Below are 18881 nucleotides of genomic sequence, written 5' to 3'. Positions count from 1 at the left end.
TCTGACCAGGAGGGGGACAGAAGGTGTCAGAACCCAACAGGCACAGGCCTCGCCAGACAGGGTGAAAGGAGACCTCAGGCCTCTGGCCGCCAGTGGATATCTGGGGCCTGTCCCTGTGGGAATTCTGCATGAGGTGGCCCTCGTCCTCACCTTCTCTCTCATTCTAGAATCTGCTAGAAAATCTCACGGGCTCTGCATTCCAAATGCATCCTCATCTGAGCCTATCTTCACCTTCACATCACCACACTTTACCCTGGTGACTGTGTGGCTCGGTGGCCTTGTTGACCTCTCCCTCCTCCATGTACCACCCTGTGTGCTGTCAGCCTTTCTGGACTCACACCCCTCAACACACCAGGATCCCCTGACCTCAGGACCTTTGCGTGGCTCTTCCCTGAGACGCCATGGGCCTCACCCCTCAGCTTCTTCAGGGTTTTGACAAAAGGTCACCTTCTCAACAAGGCAGTCCCTGAGGGCTCTATTAGAATGCTCCAGGCACCCCATCTCCCACTCCTGGTGTGGTGGGTGCTGTACCCCTTTTCTCACCATCTGTCTCCCCCTGGGAGACAGCACCCAGTGCCTGAATGCGAGCACTTTACCCTTATTTCAGGCTGTGGGGAGGAGAGTTAGCCCAAGGGAAATGAGACCCAGGCTAGTGGGCCTGAGGGGGCAGCGTGGCTGCTCGAGGACCGTGAGAGTCCTGGGCCCAGGGTCCACCCACGGCCTCGGGGCTGGGGGATCCTCCTTTAGGAGCAAAACGAGCTTGGGGCACTTCTGGGGGTCCTGGGCCAAGGCCAGCCCCTCTGACGTCCAGAGACAGGAAGGAGTCGGGCTTCTAGTCTAGAACCTTCTGCCAAATGTCCCGAGTCCCCGCTGGGATCCTCCAGGAAGGGGGAGGTCCTGGCCTGGACAGTGGGCTCCCTGCCGTGGGGGGCAGCCGGGGGGCGCAGGTGGATGTGCGGCATTCAGGGTGCAGGTGAGGGAGAGGCCAGGGCTCATGTCCAGGGGAAACCCAGCTGTCCTCCTGTGTGGGGACCGGCCCCACCCAGCTGGGCCTGTGGGACAGGCAGAGGTGGGCGCCCAGCGCCCAGAGGCTCAGATCCGCCCACTCAGCTGCTGGGGGGCAGCCAGGGACGGGGGCCTGTTGTGGGGGGCTCAGGAGTCGGGACGGCCCATCTGCACAGGCACCTGGGAGCCTGTGAGCCATTTCAGGGTCACAGTGGCTGAAATGTGACGGGGTGTGCTGGGACCTCCTGCATCCTGTGGACCATCCTCTGCCCAGGGCAGCAGCCGAGGGCCACGAGTAGCTACTGAGTCCTGACCCGTGGGAGCCCGAGGAAGAATCTGAGTGCCCAGTCTCGACCATTTAATCAACAGGAAATGAAGCCGAGGTAGCCACACCAGGCGGGGGCTACCAGACAGCACCCCCGGGGACACCCGGACCTGCTCAGGCAGGCACCCTGCCCCGGCTGCAGTCGGGGGACACCCCGTGCTCACCACTGGGCCTCTCAACACCGGCCTGGCTTGTGTCCACAGCACCCCAGGACGCTGGCACCTCCCAGCAGGGGCACTGTGTGACCCTAGCAGGCTGGTTCCCAGGAGGCACCCTCTCCTCCAAGGGGACACCCAACCCAGAGAGGGAAAGCAAGTGACCCAGGGCCACACAGCGGAGGTAAAAACGGGAAGCTGGGCTGCTGGACACAGAGCTGGGCCTTTCCGTCACCTGATGATTCAGGACGGGGTGAGCCTCGAGAGCTCTGGCCTGGAGCCTGTGGGAGGGACCCGGCCACAGCAGTCCCCACCCATGGTGACAGAGCTTTCAGGTCCTGTGTTTAGCCCCCACGCGGCCCCCGGGGCTCCTGGTTCATGAATAAGGAAGTGGACGTGGGGCCGAGACACAGGCGCCCTGTCCCCACGCAGTCTGCTCCACTGGCATGGAGCCGGCTCCCTCCCGGGCCCACGCTCCCCTGCGGGACTTTGGCGCCTGGATCCAGGTCTCTGCACCTGGTTTCCGAGCCGCCTGGGGGGCAGCAGCTCCTGGCCTGGCCTGGGCCGCCTGGCCCTGGCCCTGTGCTGCCCCAGGCTGCTCCGGCAGGAGGTCGGGAGGCGGGGACTGTGCGTCTGCTGGTGTCTGAGGGGTCGGAAGCTGTAGGACCGGGTGGATCTGGCTGCAGTCCTCTGGGGACGTGGGGTCAAGCTGGCTCTGGCCCTTCTCTGCTGCCCCGTGAGGGAGGCAGTGTGGGGGCCACAGTGCTCTTGGGACTTGGAGGGCCAGGTGGCCCTGTGGCCCCGAGTGTCACAGCAGCTCTGGGCTGTCTGGTGTTTGGGGGGCAGCCACCAGGCAGGACCAGAGGGAGGGCCAGCCCCCGCGGGGAGGTGCCCCACCTGTCACCCGGCTGTGAGACGACAGTGGCCCGGACAGCGGCGGAGCCGGCTCTCTGGGTGCTGTCGGGGCCTGGCATTAGGCAGCAGTTTCTCCCCACGACTTATGGCCGCCAGGAGCCGTGGTTTATCCCCGCGGTACAGAGCGTCTGGGTGCGTGACTCCCTGTAACGGAGTGTCCTGCGGAAGGCTGGCCGCCACCCGCTGCTGTCTGTGGAAGGCCCCGCCGTCCTTCGCCCGCCCTGTCCCCCACCCTGCCCCCGCCGCAGCGTCTTGCTGGACTGACTGACTGGACAGAGCAGCATCTGTCACTCTCTCCAGGGACCTTCAAGGAGTTGAGCTTGACCTCAGACAGGGAGCTGCCCAGAGCAGTGGACACTGACCCCCACAGGGCCCGGCTCCCCCCCGCCCCAGGGAAAAGGCTTGGCTCCAACAGCGTGGCAGCCCTGGCACAGCGTCCCCACCCAGCCAGTGGTAACTGTTAACACCCTCTCCCTCAGCTGGCACGCCTTCCCTCCATTTGACAGACGAGGAGACGGAGGGTCACACAGGTGCCAGGCCGGCCCAGGTCTCCCTGAGGGGGAGGCAGTTCTGTGGCAGTTCCGGTTCTGCCGCGCTCACGGCTCCTTTTCCCCAGGGAGCCAGCGCCAGGATGCCCGCCTGCCTGCGCCGTCTCCCTTCAGGGGGAGGAGGCAGTTCTTGGGCCTTCCCTTTAGGTGGGCGAAAATATCTGTTTACTCCACAGCGGAGCAATTTCCCCGCGCAAGCCTCTAACTAGCTGATGGCCCGTCCTGCCCCTTGGCAGGGGAGCCGCCCACCGGGACACAGGAGCCGCTCTGCAGGGCCATGTTTAGTAGAGCTGTCACTGTACACAGGGACGCCAGCCCCCAGTGGGACCAGCAGGGCGTGGCCGCGGGTTGCAGGGGAGCCTGGCTGTCCCAGGAGGCAGCAGGACTTGTGGACCCCGGGCAAGGCCCCCGCGGGGCTCATCCTGACTGGGTCAGCAGGGGTGGACACAGCTGTGTCTACCCAGTCCAGGGCAGGTCAACAGGGAGCCTCCGGGCCATGCAGGGGTCTGGGGAGGAGGCTGGTGTGGCCCAGGTCTCAGGCAGGGGCTTGGTCCAACCCCTTCACCTGGCACTCAGCACTGCACTGGGGGTCCCCTGGGGGGGCTTCAAGCATGCGGATGGACAGGGCTGGGTGGGCCACTGGGACACAGGGAGGAGGGTTGGAGGCTCCCTTTCAAGCTTTGCCACGGCCAATGTTGACCACCGTGGGGCCAGCGGGGCTCTGGGTCCCACGGGTGGGGCAATGCGGGGTGGGCTCTTCCAGGGTGGAGACAATCTTAGGCAGCGGCTGCAGGTCCCATTCCCCCTGCAAGGAAGGCACAGAGCAGGCTGAGGCTCAGGCGGGCAGGTGCCCAGCAGCCTCCTGTCTTACCCGCACACTCCTCTCGACCTAGACTGGACTCCCATTCCTCTAAGCTGCCCTTGGGGTGCCCACCTGGGTTGAATGCTCCCTCCCCCACGCCCCTTTGGGAGCCTAGGAGCCCCCAGACCCCCACATAATCCCCACCCTAACGCAGCGCTCCAGCCCCATGCGGGCTCTGAGGTCCAGGCCTTGTTCCGAAGGAGGAGAGGCCGCGTCAGAGCGTTTTCTCCCGCCCTGCTGGCCAGCCCTGCCCGGGGTGCTGGATTGTGTGATCTAGAAGTTAATCCAGCTCCCCAGCACCCCAGGAGAGGCCAGCTTCCCAGATGTCCCGGCGCCCAGCTCAGCATGGCCCTGGCCTCCCGGCCAGCATCTTGGCCGCAGGCTGCTCGGCTGGGCATGAATTGAGTGCCGTTGGATCCCTGTAGGCGGAGGAGCCTGCTTGGGCTGCAGACTGGGGTGTCTGCTGCCCCCGCCCCCAGCGCTGTATTTTTAGGCTCGTGGGAAGCTGCTGGTGCCCGCTCACACCCCACATCAGCTGTCTCCCAGGGGCCTCTGCTCCCTGCTGTCCGTCCGTCTGGCTTGTCCCCCTGGTGGTTTGTTTTCTCCATCCCTCCCGCGAGTGCTTCAAGTCAGCTGTTTGGGGTGCGGGCCCCTCGCCCGCTGGGGCCCTCCTTGGGCCTGGGGAGACCTGGGCGCATGGTGTGGGCAGTGGCGGGTGCTGGCGGGCCTTGGAGGTGGAGAGGCCAGGGCTACCTGGAAGCGGACGGCCGAGGACCTGTTGCAGTGCATGGAGATGGGCGCGAAGGCGTAGAGCGCCCTCAGCACGTCGCGGCTGAAGGAGTTCCAGGGCACCGAGGCAAACTGCTGCGGGACGGTGGCCTGGGGGCAGGTGCAGACGTCCTCGCTGTTGAACCTGGCGGGGACAGTGCGGGAGATGACAGGGAGCCCGCAGGATGCAGGTGAGACCCGCTGGTGGCCCCGTGCCACCTGCTCCCCAGCCCAGTGTCCTGGCCCCTCCACGCTGGCAGTGGGCTTGTCCCTGGCCTGCACCAGCTGGTCGCAGCCAGGGGACTGACTAGTGATTCTGTCACTGTCACTGGCACCTCCTGAGTGCCACCCTGCTCCAAGAACCAGCCTGGGTCCCGCCACGGTCCCCGGGGCAGAGTCAGGACACTCGCCTGTTCACCAGGTGGAAGTACTTCTGCAGGAAGCCGGGGTCCACGGCGCTCTTGCACAGCTCCAGCTGGGTCTGGGGGTAGTAGTGCACGTAGTTGACGCACATCTCCTCCAGGATCCCAAAGCCGCCCTGCAAGGCCAAGGAGACCCGTCAGCCTGGCCGTCACCCTGCCCGTGGTCCCCAGCAGTTTCCCATGCACACTGTGCCCGCATCTGCGCCTGCTGGCAGCACAGTGTCGGGCAGCGCACCCCCACCCCATGGAGCAGGGGACAGAGTCCCGCCCCACAGGCTCCCTTCCTTGGCAGGAGCAGGCGACCAACAAGCCCCACAAGCATCAGTAAACCCACACTAGTGGTGATGGTGCCCTGATGAGGGGACAGGGCCGGGGACAGGGCTGCTGTTATGCCCGTCCATGGCTGTAGGTAGCGGATCTCGGGGAGGACGAGGGGCAGCCCTGGGCTGGCTTCAAAGTCCATGGCAGCAGGATGGTGGCCAGGAGCTGTCCCTGGGGCTTCTAGCAAGGGCAGCAAGTAAGGAGCACCCTTCCACCGCCAACAGCCACTGGCCATCGGTCACTCCCACAGCTTGGCTCTGACAGTGGCCAGAAGCCTCTCCTGGCCTCCAGCTGCCCAGCCCTCACCTGCATGGCTCTGCCTCTGGACGCTCGCTGTCCAGTGCACAAGGAGCTCCTGCCTAGAGACACATGGTGTGAGGCCGCCTGGCACAGGACAGCCTGCCCCGTTAGGGCCGGGCCTCGTGAAGCCCAGCAGGTGGGATGTGTTGGAGCCCTGCCCCAGAGCAGTCGGCTACCTCCAAGCCTCGGTGGGTGCCTGCAAAGCTCCCTGGCCTCCGAGCTGTGGCCCTGAACCCAGAGAAGTTGTCCCCAGATCCAGAGGGAGCAGGGAGGCAGGAGCAGCACAGCCTCAGGGCCCGGGTTAGACCCAGCAGACCTCAGCCCGAGACCCTGGGCCAGCGTCTTCCCGCTCTGGGCCTCTGTGGCTCCCAGGACGGAGCAGAGACTCCTGCTAAGTAGGGGTGGAGAGGACAAGGCCACCCACTGACGGACACATCACGGTGACGTGCCACCTCGTGGGAGCAGAGCATGGGCAAGCTGAGCTCTGTTGGATCCCAATGCCCTGCAACATGGACAGAACTGGAAACTGCCCAGAGCAGGAGGCCAGGCCCAGAGGCCACACGGTCCTAGGCCAGTTACGAGAACTGCCCAGATTGGCCACTCCAGAGGCAGAAGGCAAGCAGAGTAGCCGGGCTGGGCAGGGCCTGCAGGGTGACAGCTCAGGGTGAGTTTCTTCTGGGGTGGTGAGGGCCTCTAACATTGGCTGTGGGCATGGCTGGGGGTGTCGGGGGCTGTACCAAGGTCACTGGATCAGGGACCTACGTGAGCGAGTGGTGTGGCGGTGGATTACAGCTCCGTGATGCCATCAAAGACAGCCGTGACCTAGTCACAGAGATGGACTGACCGTGCACTGCTGCATCAGGGTGGGGGCAGAGTCGAGGGCTCAGGTGCCGGGTGGGATGCCACCCAGGTCTGGTCCCCTGAACCTCGGGACTCACGGATGAGTCCTGCCTGCTGCCATGTCAAGCCAGCCGGCTAGACCCACTGCCCCACCTGCCCAGCGGAGACCACGTTCTCGCCACCGTCTCACCTGTCCTTGAGGCGGTCCTTCCCATCAGCTGCTCCCCCTCCTCGGGCTGCCCACAACTCCGCCAGAATGAGTCCTTCACATCCCTGCAGTCTCCAGTCACCCGTGCCCACTGATGCCCATCCGTGCTTCTACCCTCCCCGGCCAACGCCCTCCACCCGTCTCCGTCCCCTGGGCCTTCCTGCACACAGCCTGCCCCCGGAGGCTGCCACCACCCTCTCCACCTTGCCACCTCCACCTTCTCTGGTCTCCGTGTGGTGCCGCTTTGGTGGTGAGGTTTCCGTGGCCCTAGCTCCCGGGCCACTCTCTGCTTTTCTGTTTCTACTATGATGCTGCTTGTCACTTAGGGCCAGTGGCTTGGTGCCCCGGTGGACTCGGCCCCACAGGGGCTCCTGGCTCCTCCCACACCCAGCCCAGTGCCGGGCACACAGGTGCCAACACGGCCTCTGTGGGAGCTCTGAGTCGGCAGCGGAGCAGCCAGCGGAGCTTGTGCCGGGCAGAGCTGGCGCCACCACCACATCCCCCACTCAAAGGGGCTGGCACGGCTGAGGTTTGCCCAGCTAACACACTGCCTGGGGCTGCCAACGCCACGGCCTGGGACCAGACTGAGAATGGTGGTTGATGGAAGGAGAGAGGGAGGGACCCGCTCCCTCTGGAGGAGGTGGGACTCGGCCAGGGGCAGTGTCAGGAAGCAGGCGCGCCCCCCCCCCCCCCCCCCCCCCCCCCCCGTGCTCCAGGAAGGCAGCTGGGGGTGGAGGACTTACCACGGTGGCCAGCTTCCTGTCCTCTGTGTTGTATGTGCAAGAAGTGATGAGCACGTCTCCCTGGAACAAGCCAGTGATGGGTCAGCACCGCCAACCGGGGGCAGGCGCTGGGTCCACATGTGGCCCACCCCTGTGAGAGTCAGTGTGCCACTTGCCCACCACGAGGAAGCCCTGTACACAGGAGCGCAATCTGAGTGTCCCTGTGGATGCCAGCCCTCGGGGGTGTGGTTAGGGCCTGGCTGTGGTTAGGGCCTGGCCCAGGGGCGTGCAGGTTGGCTGGTCACCTCACAGCCCGAGTCCCCACCTGGACAGGGTTTGCCTTGGGTGCTACCAGCCGTCCTACCTCAATACTCTCACCTCTGCCTGAAAGCTATGGACTTGGAGTTCTGCTGACCAGGCTGGAGGACACCCACCCCTCTGATGCCCTCAGTGTTCCTTTCTGATGCCCTCTATGCAGCACCATGTGTCCCACCTGAGGTGGCCCAGGTCCCATGCTACCCATGGCGCTCTGCCCTGCCCTGTGGATTTCCCTTCCTCATCACCATCTGTCTCCCTCCTCCAGGGAAAACACCCCCCACTCCGGCCAGCCTGCCCGGGCACTCACCTGATGGACAGACACGACCTTCTTCAACATGCGGATCTCCTGGCATGGGGGAAAAGGGGGCGTCAGAGGGCTGTGGCCCTCCTCCATTAACTTCCCCCTGGGAGTCGGCTCTGATCTGGCCTCCCCAGGGCTGCCAGGCTTGGCTAAGTGTGGGCTCTGGTCAGCGGGTGAGGCTGGGGCCAGAAGCAGCTGTCCAGGATGTGTCCCTCCCTGGTCCTGGTGGCATGTGGCAGGCCCTCCCCAGACCAACACCAAGGGGCTGGGGAAGATGCCCCAGCATAGCGCCCCTCAGCGGAAACGGAAGGAGGCGTGACCCCTCCCCCCTACCTGGAAGTGAGGGCTGTAGTGATTGTCCCTGTTCACAATCTCTGTCTCCCGGCCGTCCCGGACCAACACGGTGACCACCTTCCTCCCGGTCAGATGCGTGTGGAGTTGAGAGGCGAAGATGTGGACCCCCGAGGAAGGTAGGGCCTGCGGGCGGGAGGAGCGGTCAGGCGTGGCCGAGGCCCGACGGGGCAGGACGTGCTCTCGGCTTCCGTCTGGCTCTTCCTCTGGTCGGGTTGGTCTCCTGTCTTGCTGCCACTGGCCACTGGCCCTGCCCTTCGATCAGTGAGACTTGTGTGCTTGCAGTGCTGTGAGCACTGGGGACCCTCAGGGCCCGTCGGGGACCCTTTGGCCTCCTGACACTGTCCACTGGCTAGAGGTGCCGGTCTGTGCAGGTGCAGGAAGGAGCGTGCTTCCTGGGGATGGCGTCCCAGCAGGGTACCTCTCGGCTTTTCTGCCTGACTACAGGTGTCTAGACCACAGGCTCTGACAGCCGGGCATGTGGCCCCGGAGGGACAAGACACTCTGAGAGCGTCACCTTCAGGAAGCCATCCACATAGACGTGATTTTTCAAAAAGAGCTGGGTCACTTCCACCTGGACACTCTAGTAGAAGGCCGGTCTGCATTCCTGAGGCTGGATGGGTGGTCTCCAGGTAAGAGGGGTCCAAGGGACCTCAGCCCCCCACAGTAGGCAGGGCTGCGGTCACTTTTACCCAGTGAACCCTGAGGAGGTGAGGCCAGCCCGAGGCCAAAGAGCCTTCTACAGACAGGGAAAGGAATATCCCCAACGGGGACCTTGGGGGTGGAAGACAGTATGCGAGGCAGGGCAGGAAACCATTGTGACCCCCACTTCGAAGCTGCCGCTGCCCAGAGGCACAGCCCTGGAGTCACCCAGACCTGCCTCCCACCTCACCCTGGGGCTGCTGGGGACATGGCCTCCGCAGGCTCGGTCTCCCCCATTGTGAAATGGGCACCAGGACATTTACCTGCCACTCACTGGGAAGCAGAGTCCAATGTTTACAACAGACTGTGAAGTGGCACCCCGTTATCCAGCGGTGGCAAGAGGCCAGGCCCGTGGGAGAAGCCGGGCCAAGCCTGGGAGCCCAGGCTCCAGGAAAGAAGAACAGTGGGCACAGGCCCAAGGAGGCCCAGCCCTGGGAGGCCCGGAGGGACCCTGAGCGGCACGGCCGTGTCCGCCTCCCAGGTGGCCGGAAGACATTCAAGAGATGGACAACATGTCGTCGGGGCATCTCCTTCCACGTGGGCCAAAGCCTGGGGAGGGGCTTTCTGCGGCCCTTTGGAGATGTGTTCTGAGGGCAGGTCGAGTCTCGACCTCTGACCCACGTTTCCCCACACACAGGAAATGTCCCTGCAGCTTCTCTGTGGGTGGGACACGGGCCCAGCCCAGCCCAGCCCGGCCCAGGAAGGCAGGCGAGGGAGCCTGAGCCTGGCCTCGGGGCTGCTGCACTCACTGCAGCCTGTGCCCTGTGCCCGCAGAGCCCGGGGCATGCTGGGTGCCCTGCCGCCTCCCAGCCCCACTCTGGTCAGGTTCCTAGAGAAGCCTCCCACTGGGGGGCCGGGGGTATTACCCAGAGGCTGAAGGCGAGTCCCAGGACTCAATTCACCCAGCAATCTATAAACTACTGTCAACTTCTCAACGCGGTGTTATGTTTTTTCCTGCCTTTTTTTGGTGCTGGGGATTGAACCACCCAGGGGCGCTGAACCACTGAGCCACATCCCAGCCCTTTTTATTCTGTATTTTGAGACAGGCTCTTGCCAAGTTGCTTAGAGACTTGCTAAATTGCTGAGGCTGGCTTTGAACTTGTGATCCTCCTGCCTTAGCCTCCTGAGCCACTGGAATCAAATGTTTTTTAAATGTAAAACAAGAGTGTACATTCCCGTGACCTCTGAAGGTGTGAGTCAACATGTAAGAGAAAGCCCCGGAGGGCACGAGGAGCGGTGAGGGCATCTCGGGAGGGGTGCAGAGAGCTTGTCCTTGGGGACATCACCTGCGTTCCTGGTGGTGAGTGTGTGGGGGCCTCCTCATGGAAGGAAAGTGCACTTTAAAGTGCAGGTCATGGAAGCTGGGCATGCGGGCACCTGGGCACGTGGGCACCTGGGCACGTGGGCACCTGGGTGCTTGGGCAGAGCCCCATCAGTGCTGGGGAGGCAGATGCAGATGCACCAACACCCTTGGGATCTGGGAACCTCGGTACCCGGCCGCCCATCCTGGCCACCCTGCTGGCCCCACTCACCAGCTGGGTGCACTTGTCCGTGCAGTAGCCGGTCAGGACGAAGGCGGTCTCCTGTGGGGGGATGGCCATCACGGGTGTGTACACTAGGCCCAGCTCCATGATCCCTGCGTCAAAGCGCCGCAGCGTGGCTGTGTAGTAGAGCCGGATGCCCGAGGAGTCGCGCCGGCCTAGGAGAAGGGGGACACGGTTGGCAGAGGCCCCTCAGCAGCCCTGGGCACAAATTGCGCTTAGGACCCCAGCTGCCCTTAGAAGAGCCACACCTCACGCCTGCTGACCCTGCCTGACCTGCCAAGAGCCCAGCCTTTGTTCCCACTCCTGTGGACCCAGGGTCTCAGTGCACACATGGGACACCCATGCGCAAACAGCTGTCCTGAATGGGAGGCCCTGGCGGGGCTGGTACCAGAACCCGGGCTCCCAGCTCCCTGGGGCCACCCTCCAGTCTCTTCCTCCCTCCTGCCCGCCCCCAGCCAGACTCAAATGGCTCCTGCGTCTGTGCCCGAGTTCATCAGAGGATAATAACACAAAGGGGGAGGGGGTGGGTTAAAATTCAGATGGGGATTAAATAATGAGATAATTTGGGGATTTTGATATTTATAGAAAAAGCAGCCCATCTCCAGATTTACAGGGTGACAGGAACATCCTTATGTTGGCAAAGGATCCATAAATACCACCAGATAATCAGGAGGAGACAGACTTCCCTGATGCTTAAGGAGTTTTTGAAAATCCATTTGCTTTCAGGTTTTAAATGAGCAATAAATCCCGTATCATGCTAAGGCCTGAGCCGCGTGTCTGCTCTTTGCACGCCGCAGATAGCGCAGTGGGGGCCGAGAGCCCTGTGTGTGCAGCTGGGAAGAGAGCCTCGGGCGGCATCAGCTGAGCGCAGCCCCCGTCACCGGCAGCTGGGAGCACTGGGTGCATGGACGTCCCCCAGCCTCGCAGCCCTCATCCATCAGGGTATTTCTGTTCCTCACTGGCACAAATGACAATAAGTGTCATTCAGAGAGAGAGTGGAGAGAGGGAAAGGAGCTACATGTGGTGGATGATGCTGGTAGGACAGAGAGAAGGAAATCTGCTCAGCTTCTGATATGGTGTCCAGGGTATTCCCATCCTAGAGGTCAACTCTGGCTGCTCCACCTTCAGGCACAGGGCCATCAGGCAGATCCCACCCTCTGCCCCAGCTCGGCTCTGAGCCAGGCTGGACCAGCTGTGTTCCCGACATGCTCTGTTTAGCAGTCTCCCTGTCAATGACAGACCCTTCCCTCTCTGGAATGCAGCCCTTGGCTGCTTCCCGTAAGGAGATTCTCCGCATAAAGCAAGGCCCGTGTTAGACACCATAAAGCCACCCCCGCACGTGGACCTCATCCTCTTGGGCTTCCTCACACTTGGCTTGTGCCTCCCCGCTGCGTGGGCCTGTGTGCCTGTCTCATCTCCTTCTGGAAGCTCCTTGAGAGTGTCCTCCTTTCCTGAGGTTCCTCTCTGAGTCTGAAACAGCCCCTCGTGCACGTGGGGCCCTCCGCAAACACCGACGGAACTGAACGCATCGTCTGCTTCTCCTAGGCACGCACCCCGTGGGTGAAGCAGGAAGGAGGCAGAGGTGCGTGGTCCCGCCCAGACGGTTCCGGGCCAGTCTGGACAACACGGGCTGCTGTCCGAAGCCTCAAAGCCTGGGCCGGGACGTGAGCTGGGAAAGGACCTCAATCCCGCGCCGTCACTTCCTGGCGGGATGTCCAGGGCAGGTCCTCGTCCCTTCTCAGGTCCACCCTACAAGTTGGAGGATGCGATCCCACCCTGCCTACCTACCCGGGGGACCATGAGGACTTGGCCTCTGAGTGTCGAGGTGCTGAGAAGCTCAACAGCACCAACTGAGCTGCCCCCACTGTGTCCTGCTACCAAGCCTATGCCGCCCTCTGGGCCAGGAGCAGAACCCCAGGCTGGGAGCCCCTGCCTGCCAAAGGCAGTGGGGAGCCTTCCAGCCAGCCCCGTCGGCCCTCCCTGGTGTGTGCGCACGTGGACAGGAGCTCCCGGCCTGCTCATACCCTCGACAGCTCTGCCTCCGTGTGTTTTGAGAAGCACACAAGGACAATCAGAAAGGCCCCCAGGGACCAGGACCCTGCCCTGGGGACAGCCCTGGAGGCAGTGTCTCCCAGCGGTCAGGGGCAATTACAGGGTTCTGGCAGGGACCACTGCTGACCCTGGAACGTCCTGTCACCCTGCCATGGCCAGGTGCCCTGTCTTGGCCCAGCCTGTTCTAGAGAGGCCAGGGCCATAGCCTGTGGGTACCAGCAGGACCTCAGTAACAGTGGTGGTCAGGGATGGGGGAGCTGATGGTCTGAGCTGCCTCTAACCTCAAGAAGGTGGACTTCCAGGGAACCTCCACCCAGGCCCCGTCCTGCTGCCCCTGAATGCTGGACTAGTGCTGACACCCCAAACTAGCCTCTGGCTCTGCTGTGGAGCAAGGAGAGGGTCTGTGTCGGCCTGGCTGCCCCCACCCTGGCATCCCAGTGACCCGCTGTCCGGAGGCAGCCTGGGAACCAGGCTGGCCTCGAGGCTGTGTGGCCAGGGCTGGGGCATGGACTAGACCTCTTGTCCTCTGGTCCTGCTCGCTGCCCCCTAGTCCCTGCATCTAGAATCCTTGGTTTCCTCATCTACACTGTGGAGATGAAGACACCTCCCGGCCTTGGCACCTGGGATGTGCCATCTGGAGGGCACAGGGCCCGGGGCAGGGCTGCCACATGGGGCAACAGGCCACACAGCTGGGGGGCCTTGGGGCGGGTGCCTCTCGGAGCACACTGCTCATGCCTCAAACACTTTGAGCTAGACGCACGGCCAGCCCCAGTGCTCCTAGGAGGGCAGAGCAGGCCTGCAGATGCCCTCCGCTCCTACCTGGGATCTTCAGCGGGTTGTGGTAGTGGACCTCGAGGCGGAGGTACCTGGAGGACCCGGGGCCCCCAAACGCAAGGCCAGCTTCCTCGGGGTAGTAGAACGCCTGCGGGTAGGGGGACAGTCAGACGGAGGAGGAAGACCCACAGCGGGGCAGCCCTGCCGAGGTGCTGGGGTCTGAGCTGGGGCATGGTGTGGCTGGACCCTAGATTAGGGTGACCCTCATCTGCTGCCATCGACATCCCATGGGGACCTGCCAGGCTCTGGACTGACAAAGGCAGACCCCACTTGCCTCCAGCCACCCTGGGGCCATGCTGTGCCCACACCCCGAACTCCAGGGGGAAGCAACTCAGCTCCCAGGTTCACGGAGCAGGGAAAAATGCCCGGGGCCGGAGGAAGCCCCAGCCCCTGAGGAACGAGGGCTCAGGCCTCCTATGGGCACGGGGGGCTGCTTGGGGCTCAGGCCCTGGTGGCCTCAGGAGCACCCGACAGCCCCCTTCTTGGGGTCTTTGGGGCAGCAGCACTGGGGAAGCCCAGGTGCGGGGAGCAGGACCCAGCCTGGGGCGGACGGGCTGCTGGGCGTGGGCCCCTCACCTTCGCGCCCAGGGCCCAGGCGGCCAGCACGTGGCGGCAGTAGCTGAGGCGCTGGGGCTTCATCTTGGAGTCGCAGGGCCCGCTGAAGTGGGGGAAGCTCTCGAAGGTGGCCGTGCACTGGAAGACCTCCATGTGGTGCACCAGGGCCTCGTTGCCCTCGGTGACGATGGGCTCGTACTGCAGACGGACAGGCCACCCTGAGCCCCCGGAGCCCAACACCTCCCACCCGCTCTCCCGCCCACTGGCCTCTGCGGGCCCCCACCTGCCCATCTGTGGAAGGGGAGGGAGGGGACAGCTCCCAGAGCCTCGTCCAGAGCCTGAGGAGGGAGCTGGAGGAAGAGGCGGACCACAGGGACCGCCTCCTGACGGGGGACAGGAAAGCTTTGTCCTCGTGTATGGGACAACGTCTGGGCGAGGACGCTGGCCATGCTGCTCCATGGGGAGTCAGGGTCCCCAGAGTAGGGCCTGCCCCCAGGCCTTGCTACACAGCCCGGCCACTCAGGCATGCGACTCTGGATGCCCCTCTCCGGGCTGCATTTCTTCCCCAGGGGCCATACACGATGTTTGTCACCGCTGTGAGGAAGTCCCGGCCACCCCAACCAGGCCCACAGTCCACTGTGGATTGCTATGGTCATCACCGTGCTGAGTCCTTTGTAGAGCAACTGGGCTCTGAGCAAAGCTGCCCTGCCGTGGGTGAGGAGGTGGCCTGGCACAGACAGAGCCGGACGGCCGTTCCCGACCCAGGGCAGATGCAGGACCCGAGACCCTGGTTTATTGTTCCCGCAGGGAGCCTGGGCACTCAGAGGCCCAGGGGGGTGACGGTGACAGGGGACCAGAGGATGACTACTGCCACCGGAGGTGAAGCCCAGGCCCCAGGCCCAGGCACTGGGAGGTCTGCTTAGCAGGACGCGACCCTCCAGGCTAGGGACTGCTGGCGCCTGGCCCCGGGGCAGAGCGGGCCGGACCCCACCTACCATGACAATGTGGTGCCGAGGGAAGCCCTGTGGCAGCTCGGTGATGTAGCACCAGTACGTGGTCTCCTCGCTGGGGATCAGGACGTCGGGGGCACGGATCTCCATCGTGCGTGTGTCCGCGGGCACCGCTGGGGTGGGGACCTCAGGCTTCAGGAGCTGCACCCGCTGCAGCCCCGTGTGCAGGCTTGAGATGTTGATGGCCTCCAGCGACTGGAACGGCTCCTCCAGGATCCCATACACCAAGTGGACAGTGCCATCCTGCAGCCCAGACAGGGCCCAGTCAGTCGCCCACTCAGCCCCCAGAGTGGGCTCTTGCTCACCACAGGGGAGGCATGTCCCTGCCCAGCCACACTCACCAGGGGGCGTGCTTCACTCTGGGCTCTGCAGACGATAGGACCTTTGAGGCCCTGCCTGGCTCTAGCTGACCACCCCAGAACCTCCTGTCAGCACCATGCATCAAATGCAGTGTGATTTCTACCCACGTGCTATCCACCTTCAGAGGTGAGGACAACTACTCACTTGTCCCTGTGAGGAATTAATGTGTGCAAAGGGACAAATAGAGAAGCAAAGAAGACAACAGGCAGAGGTTTGCCAGGTGACGTGGGCGTCTGCCCAGAAAAGCCCCAGGGATCAGCAGAGGGGGCCCTCAGGGAGGAGGTGGGCTGCAGCCAGCAAAGCCGTGGGGGCGGGGCTAGCCCGCCCTTGGGGGAGAAGAGCCCCAGGCCACGTGTGGAGGTGGAGCTGAGGCACCTTTTGGCCAGCTGGTTTGGGTCTTGCTTTTGTGCTGTCCCTCTTTCCATGCCCCTGTTTCTGCCTTGTGGAATGGGAATGTTCACCGGGTGCCTTTAAGGACTGGCTCATGGAACTTGCCTTGGGTTTTTACAGGGGCTCATGCTGACAGTCTGCCTTGGGTCTCGGGGACGTGGACTTGGGGTAATGCTGAAACTCTGAAGACTGGGGGGACTCTTGAAAGTGGACTAAACGCACTTTACATTGTGAGACAAGCGTGAGCTTTGGGGGGCCAAGGGTGGACTATTATGGTTTAGATATAAGGTGTCCTCGAAAAGCTCAAGTGGGAGACAATTCAGGAAGCTCGGCGGTGGGATGGTCAGGCGGTGGGGCCTCGACCCAGCCAGCTCATTAGTCCCCTGGTGGGGATAACCGGGGTGACTGTAGGCCACAGAGCGTGGCTGGAGGAGGTGGTCACTGGGGCTGTGCCTTTGGGGTTTATGTTTTGTCCTTTTTGAGAGGGTCTCTCTCTCTCCCTCTGTCTCTCTGCTTCTTGGTGGCCATGTCCTTACCTGCTTTCCCCTGCCACATCCTTCTGCCATGATGTCCTGCCTCACCTTGAGCCCCAAGGAAAGGAGCTGGCTTCCTATGGACTGAGACCTCTAAAACCAAGAGCCCCAAATAACCTTCTCCCCCTCTAATGTCTCTCATCAGGTCTTCTGGTCACAGCGTGTAACAGCCGACTAAAGCAGCCTGTGCTGCTGCCAGGTCCAGCCTGCCCTTGCCCGGCCCTCTCCTGGCTCCTGCTTCTGCCTTTACCAGGCCTGATGCTCCCCACAGGCCAGCACGCCGACCTGGCCCCCTCCCCAGGAACTGCAGGAAAGTCTCCCTCAATGGCACTAGCGGCCCCTCTGTAAATCAAGACCTGGGCACAAACTGCCAGCCGTCTTCCCCGCCATGCTGAAGGATTCACAGGATGGTGGACATCAGAGTGGACCAGCAAGTCAAAGGGTCTTGTCTTCCAGGGCAAGGGGGACTGCCTTTATCTGACGGGGGCTCTTGGAGCAACGTAAGGAACACACAGTGTTTGAGATCTGTGTCCTGGCCCTGGACTCCTGGCCCCGTTCGGGTCTTATGTGATCAAGCTGTCCCCCTCTCTTTCACACATGGGCAAATGGAGGTCTGGTGGAGAAAGGGGCCTGCCTGAGTCCACAGCACGCTGTCAACAGGGCGGGTTGGAAAGCCAGGTTTCCTGGCCCTTTCCCAGATCCCACTGACATTGATGGGCCAGGGAGAAAGCCCCGGTGCATGATCTAGTCCCTGCGAGAGTTCTGCGGGAAGACCCCCGTCCAGAAAGCATGTTGCTACATATCCCCAAAGAGCTACTTCTTTGAGGGTTCTGGAGCTGCCGGCAGAGCAGGACCCTCCCACATGGCCTTGACCTACCCGGGGACTGGGGCCACCCGGCTGGCTTTCTGCAGAGCATGACAGCCCAGGCCTCAGACTTCGCAGGAGGAGACCTGGCAGCCCGATCCTGGGATGCAGGTGTGGTCCTGCAGCCCACACCCTCCTGGGCTAGGGCCTCCCTACCTCAATGAGGTAGTCCTTGGGGTCACAGGTGGCAAAGGGTCTCTTGAAGAGCAGGACCAGGCCGTCCGGGGTGCCCTGTGCCTGCAGCAGCTGGTAGTCCTGATGGTTGTCCAGGTGGACCCGCCCCTTCTGGTCACTCCAAGCGTCCTGCGGAAACAGGCTCAGGCTGAGCGGGAAGGAGCCCATCGGAGGGACACTGCAGCAGGGCTGGGGAGCCTCTGGGCCCCGCTCCCCACTCACTCCCTGTGGGGGCCTCATCCACTTTCTTTTTCTTTTTTTAAAAAATGATTCTGTGGGTCACATCCGGAGCCTCATGCCTGCTGGGCAAGTGCTCTACCACTCAGTCACACCCCTGGTCCCCACGACCACTTTCTAAGTCTACTTCCGCGTGGGGAGGAATCTGCCTTGTTAAGAAAGTGCCTGAGGCTTCCCCCAGGGCACAGGCCACCTCCCACTGCTCTAGAAGGGGCGGGTCATGGGGCCAGGAGGAGAGAGACAGATGGGGAGGAAGAGGGGGACCAGGTGCAGCATTTAAGGTGGCACTCATTCCAGGTGCCCCTCGACTCAGGCAAGCAGGAGAGCAGGTGCCACCTCAAATACTGCACCCGAGGCGTCTCTCACTTCACCCATGCCCACCCAGCCTGGCCTGGAGAGGGGAACTGAGGCCCAGGGAGAAGGGGAACCTGGATCACTGGCCCCGTCTCCCTCCCCCATTGCTCCCCCGGCCCTGGGCTCCAAGGCTCAGGGACACATCATGGGCTCCAGGCCAGAGCAGGGGACAGCAATGCACCTGGGGAGAACCTTCCCCAGCAAGCAGGCCTCTCTGGATTCAAGAAGGCCACGGGCCCCTGCCAGAAGGAGTTGGTTGTGTTTCTTTTTAATCCTGCATCCGGGGCTACAGCGTGTTTCTTCATTTCCTTGAGAGGAAGGAAGGAAGGAAGGAAGGAAGGAAGGGATGAATGAATGAATGGAGGGAGAGAGGGAAGGAAGGGAGGGAGGGAGGGAGGAGGACAGACTTTGCAGTGTTTCCTAAAGGACAGCAGCAGAGTGAAGCCCCTGCGTGGGGCCCTGTCACCTGCAGGAGGACCTGCTTGACCTGGGCAGAGGCTGGAAATGTAGAATATACCAGGTGAACAGGTTGCTGCGGGAGGCTCCCGGTCCCCCATAGCTGGGAAACGCGGCAGGTGCGGCTCCCCGAGAAAGGAGCCCTGTGCCCAGATCCGGGACAAACTGTAAGCAGCAGGGCTCAGCTGCTCCCCTAGAGGGCTTGTGGCTCAGGGTGGGCTGTGACCCAGGCCACCATGCAGCCCAGCTCTACCCTGAGGGAATGGCTCCAGTTGGCCTCACCTGTGAAGTGGCCGGTGTGTGCGGCTGGCCGGCAGGCCAGGCTGCAGGAAAGCACGGGGTGAGCCCGGCTCTAGGGGTGTTGGTCAGCAGCTCCTGTGACCCACCCATGGAGGATGAGCCTCCCCCAGCTCCTGTCCCAAGCAGGAGCTGGCTGTGCAGCTCAGATCCAGGC

The 18881-nt window shown here is 63.1% G+C and overlaps 1 protein-coding gene across 1 annotated transcript; it reads right to left on the bottom strand.

Annotated features, from left to right (window-relative positions):
* Positions 1-3245: 3245 nt before the first annotated feature.
* On the bottom strand, positions 3246-17694 carry Dbh (dopamine beta-hydroxylase). The gene is made up of 11 exons (XM_027942180.2): positions 17363-17694; positions 15044-15301; positions 14070-14246; positions 13479-13581; positions 10596-10762; positions 8344-8487; positions 8017-8055; positions 7413-7472; positions 4989-5116; positions 4564-4723; positions 3246-3753 (listed from the first exon to the last, which is right to left on the bottom strand). Exons 1-11 carry the CDS (start codon positions 17618-17620, stop codon positions 3622-3624), a joined length of 1626 nt encoding a protein of 541 aa, XP_027797981.2. The 5' UTR covers positions 17621-17694; the 3' UTR covers positions 3246-3621.
* Between the last annotated feature and the right edge of the window lie 1187 nt (positions 17695-18881).

This window comes from Marmota flaviventris, chromosome 13, assembly GCF_047511675.1.
Source record: "Marmota flaviventris isolate mMarFla1 chromosome 13, mMarFla1.hap1, whole genome shotgun sequence".
NCBI lineage: Eukaryota > Metazoa > Chordata > Mammalia > Rodentia > Sciuridae > Marmota > Marmota flaviventris.
The sequence above is the reverse complement of the archived record's forward strand: the minus strand, read 5'-3'. Positions and strand labels throughout refer to the sequence as shown.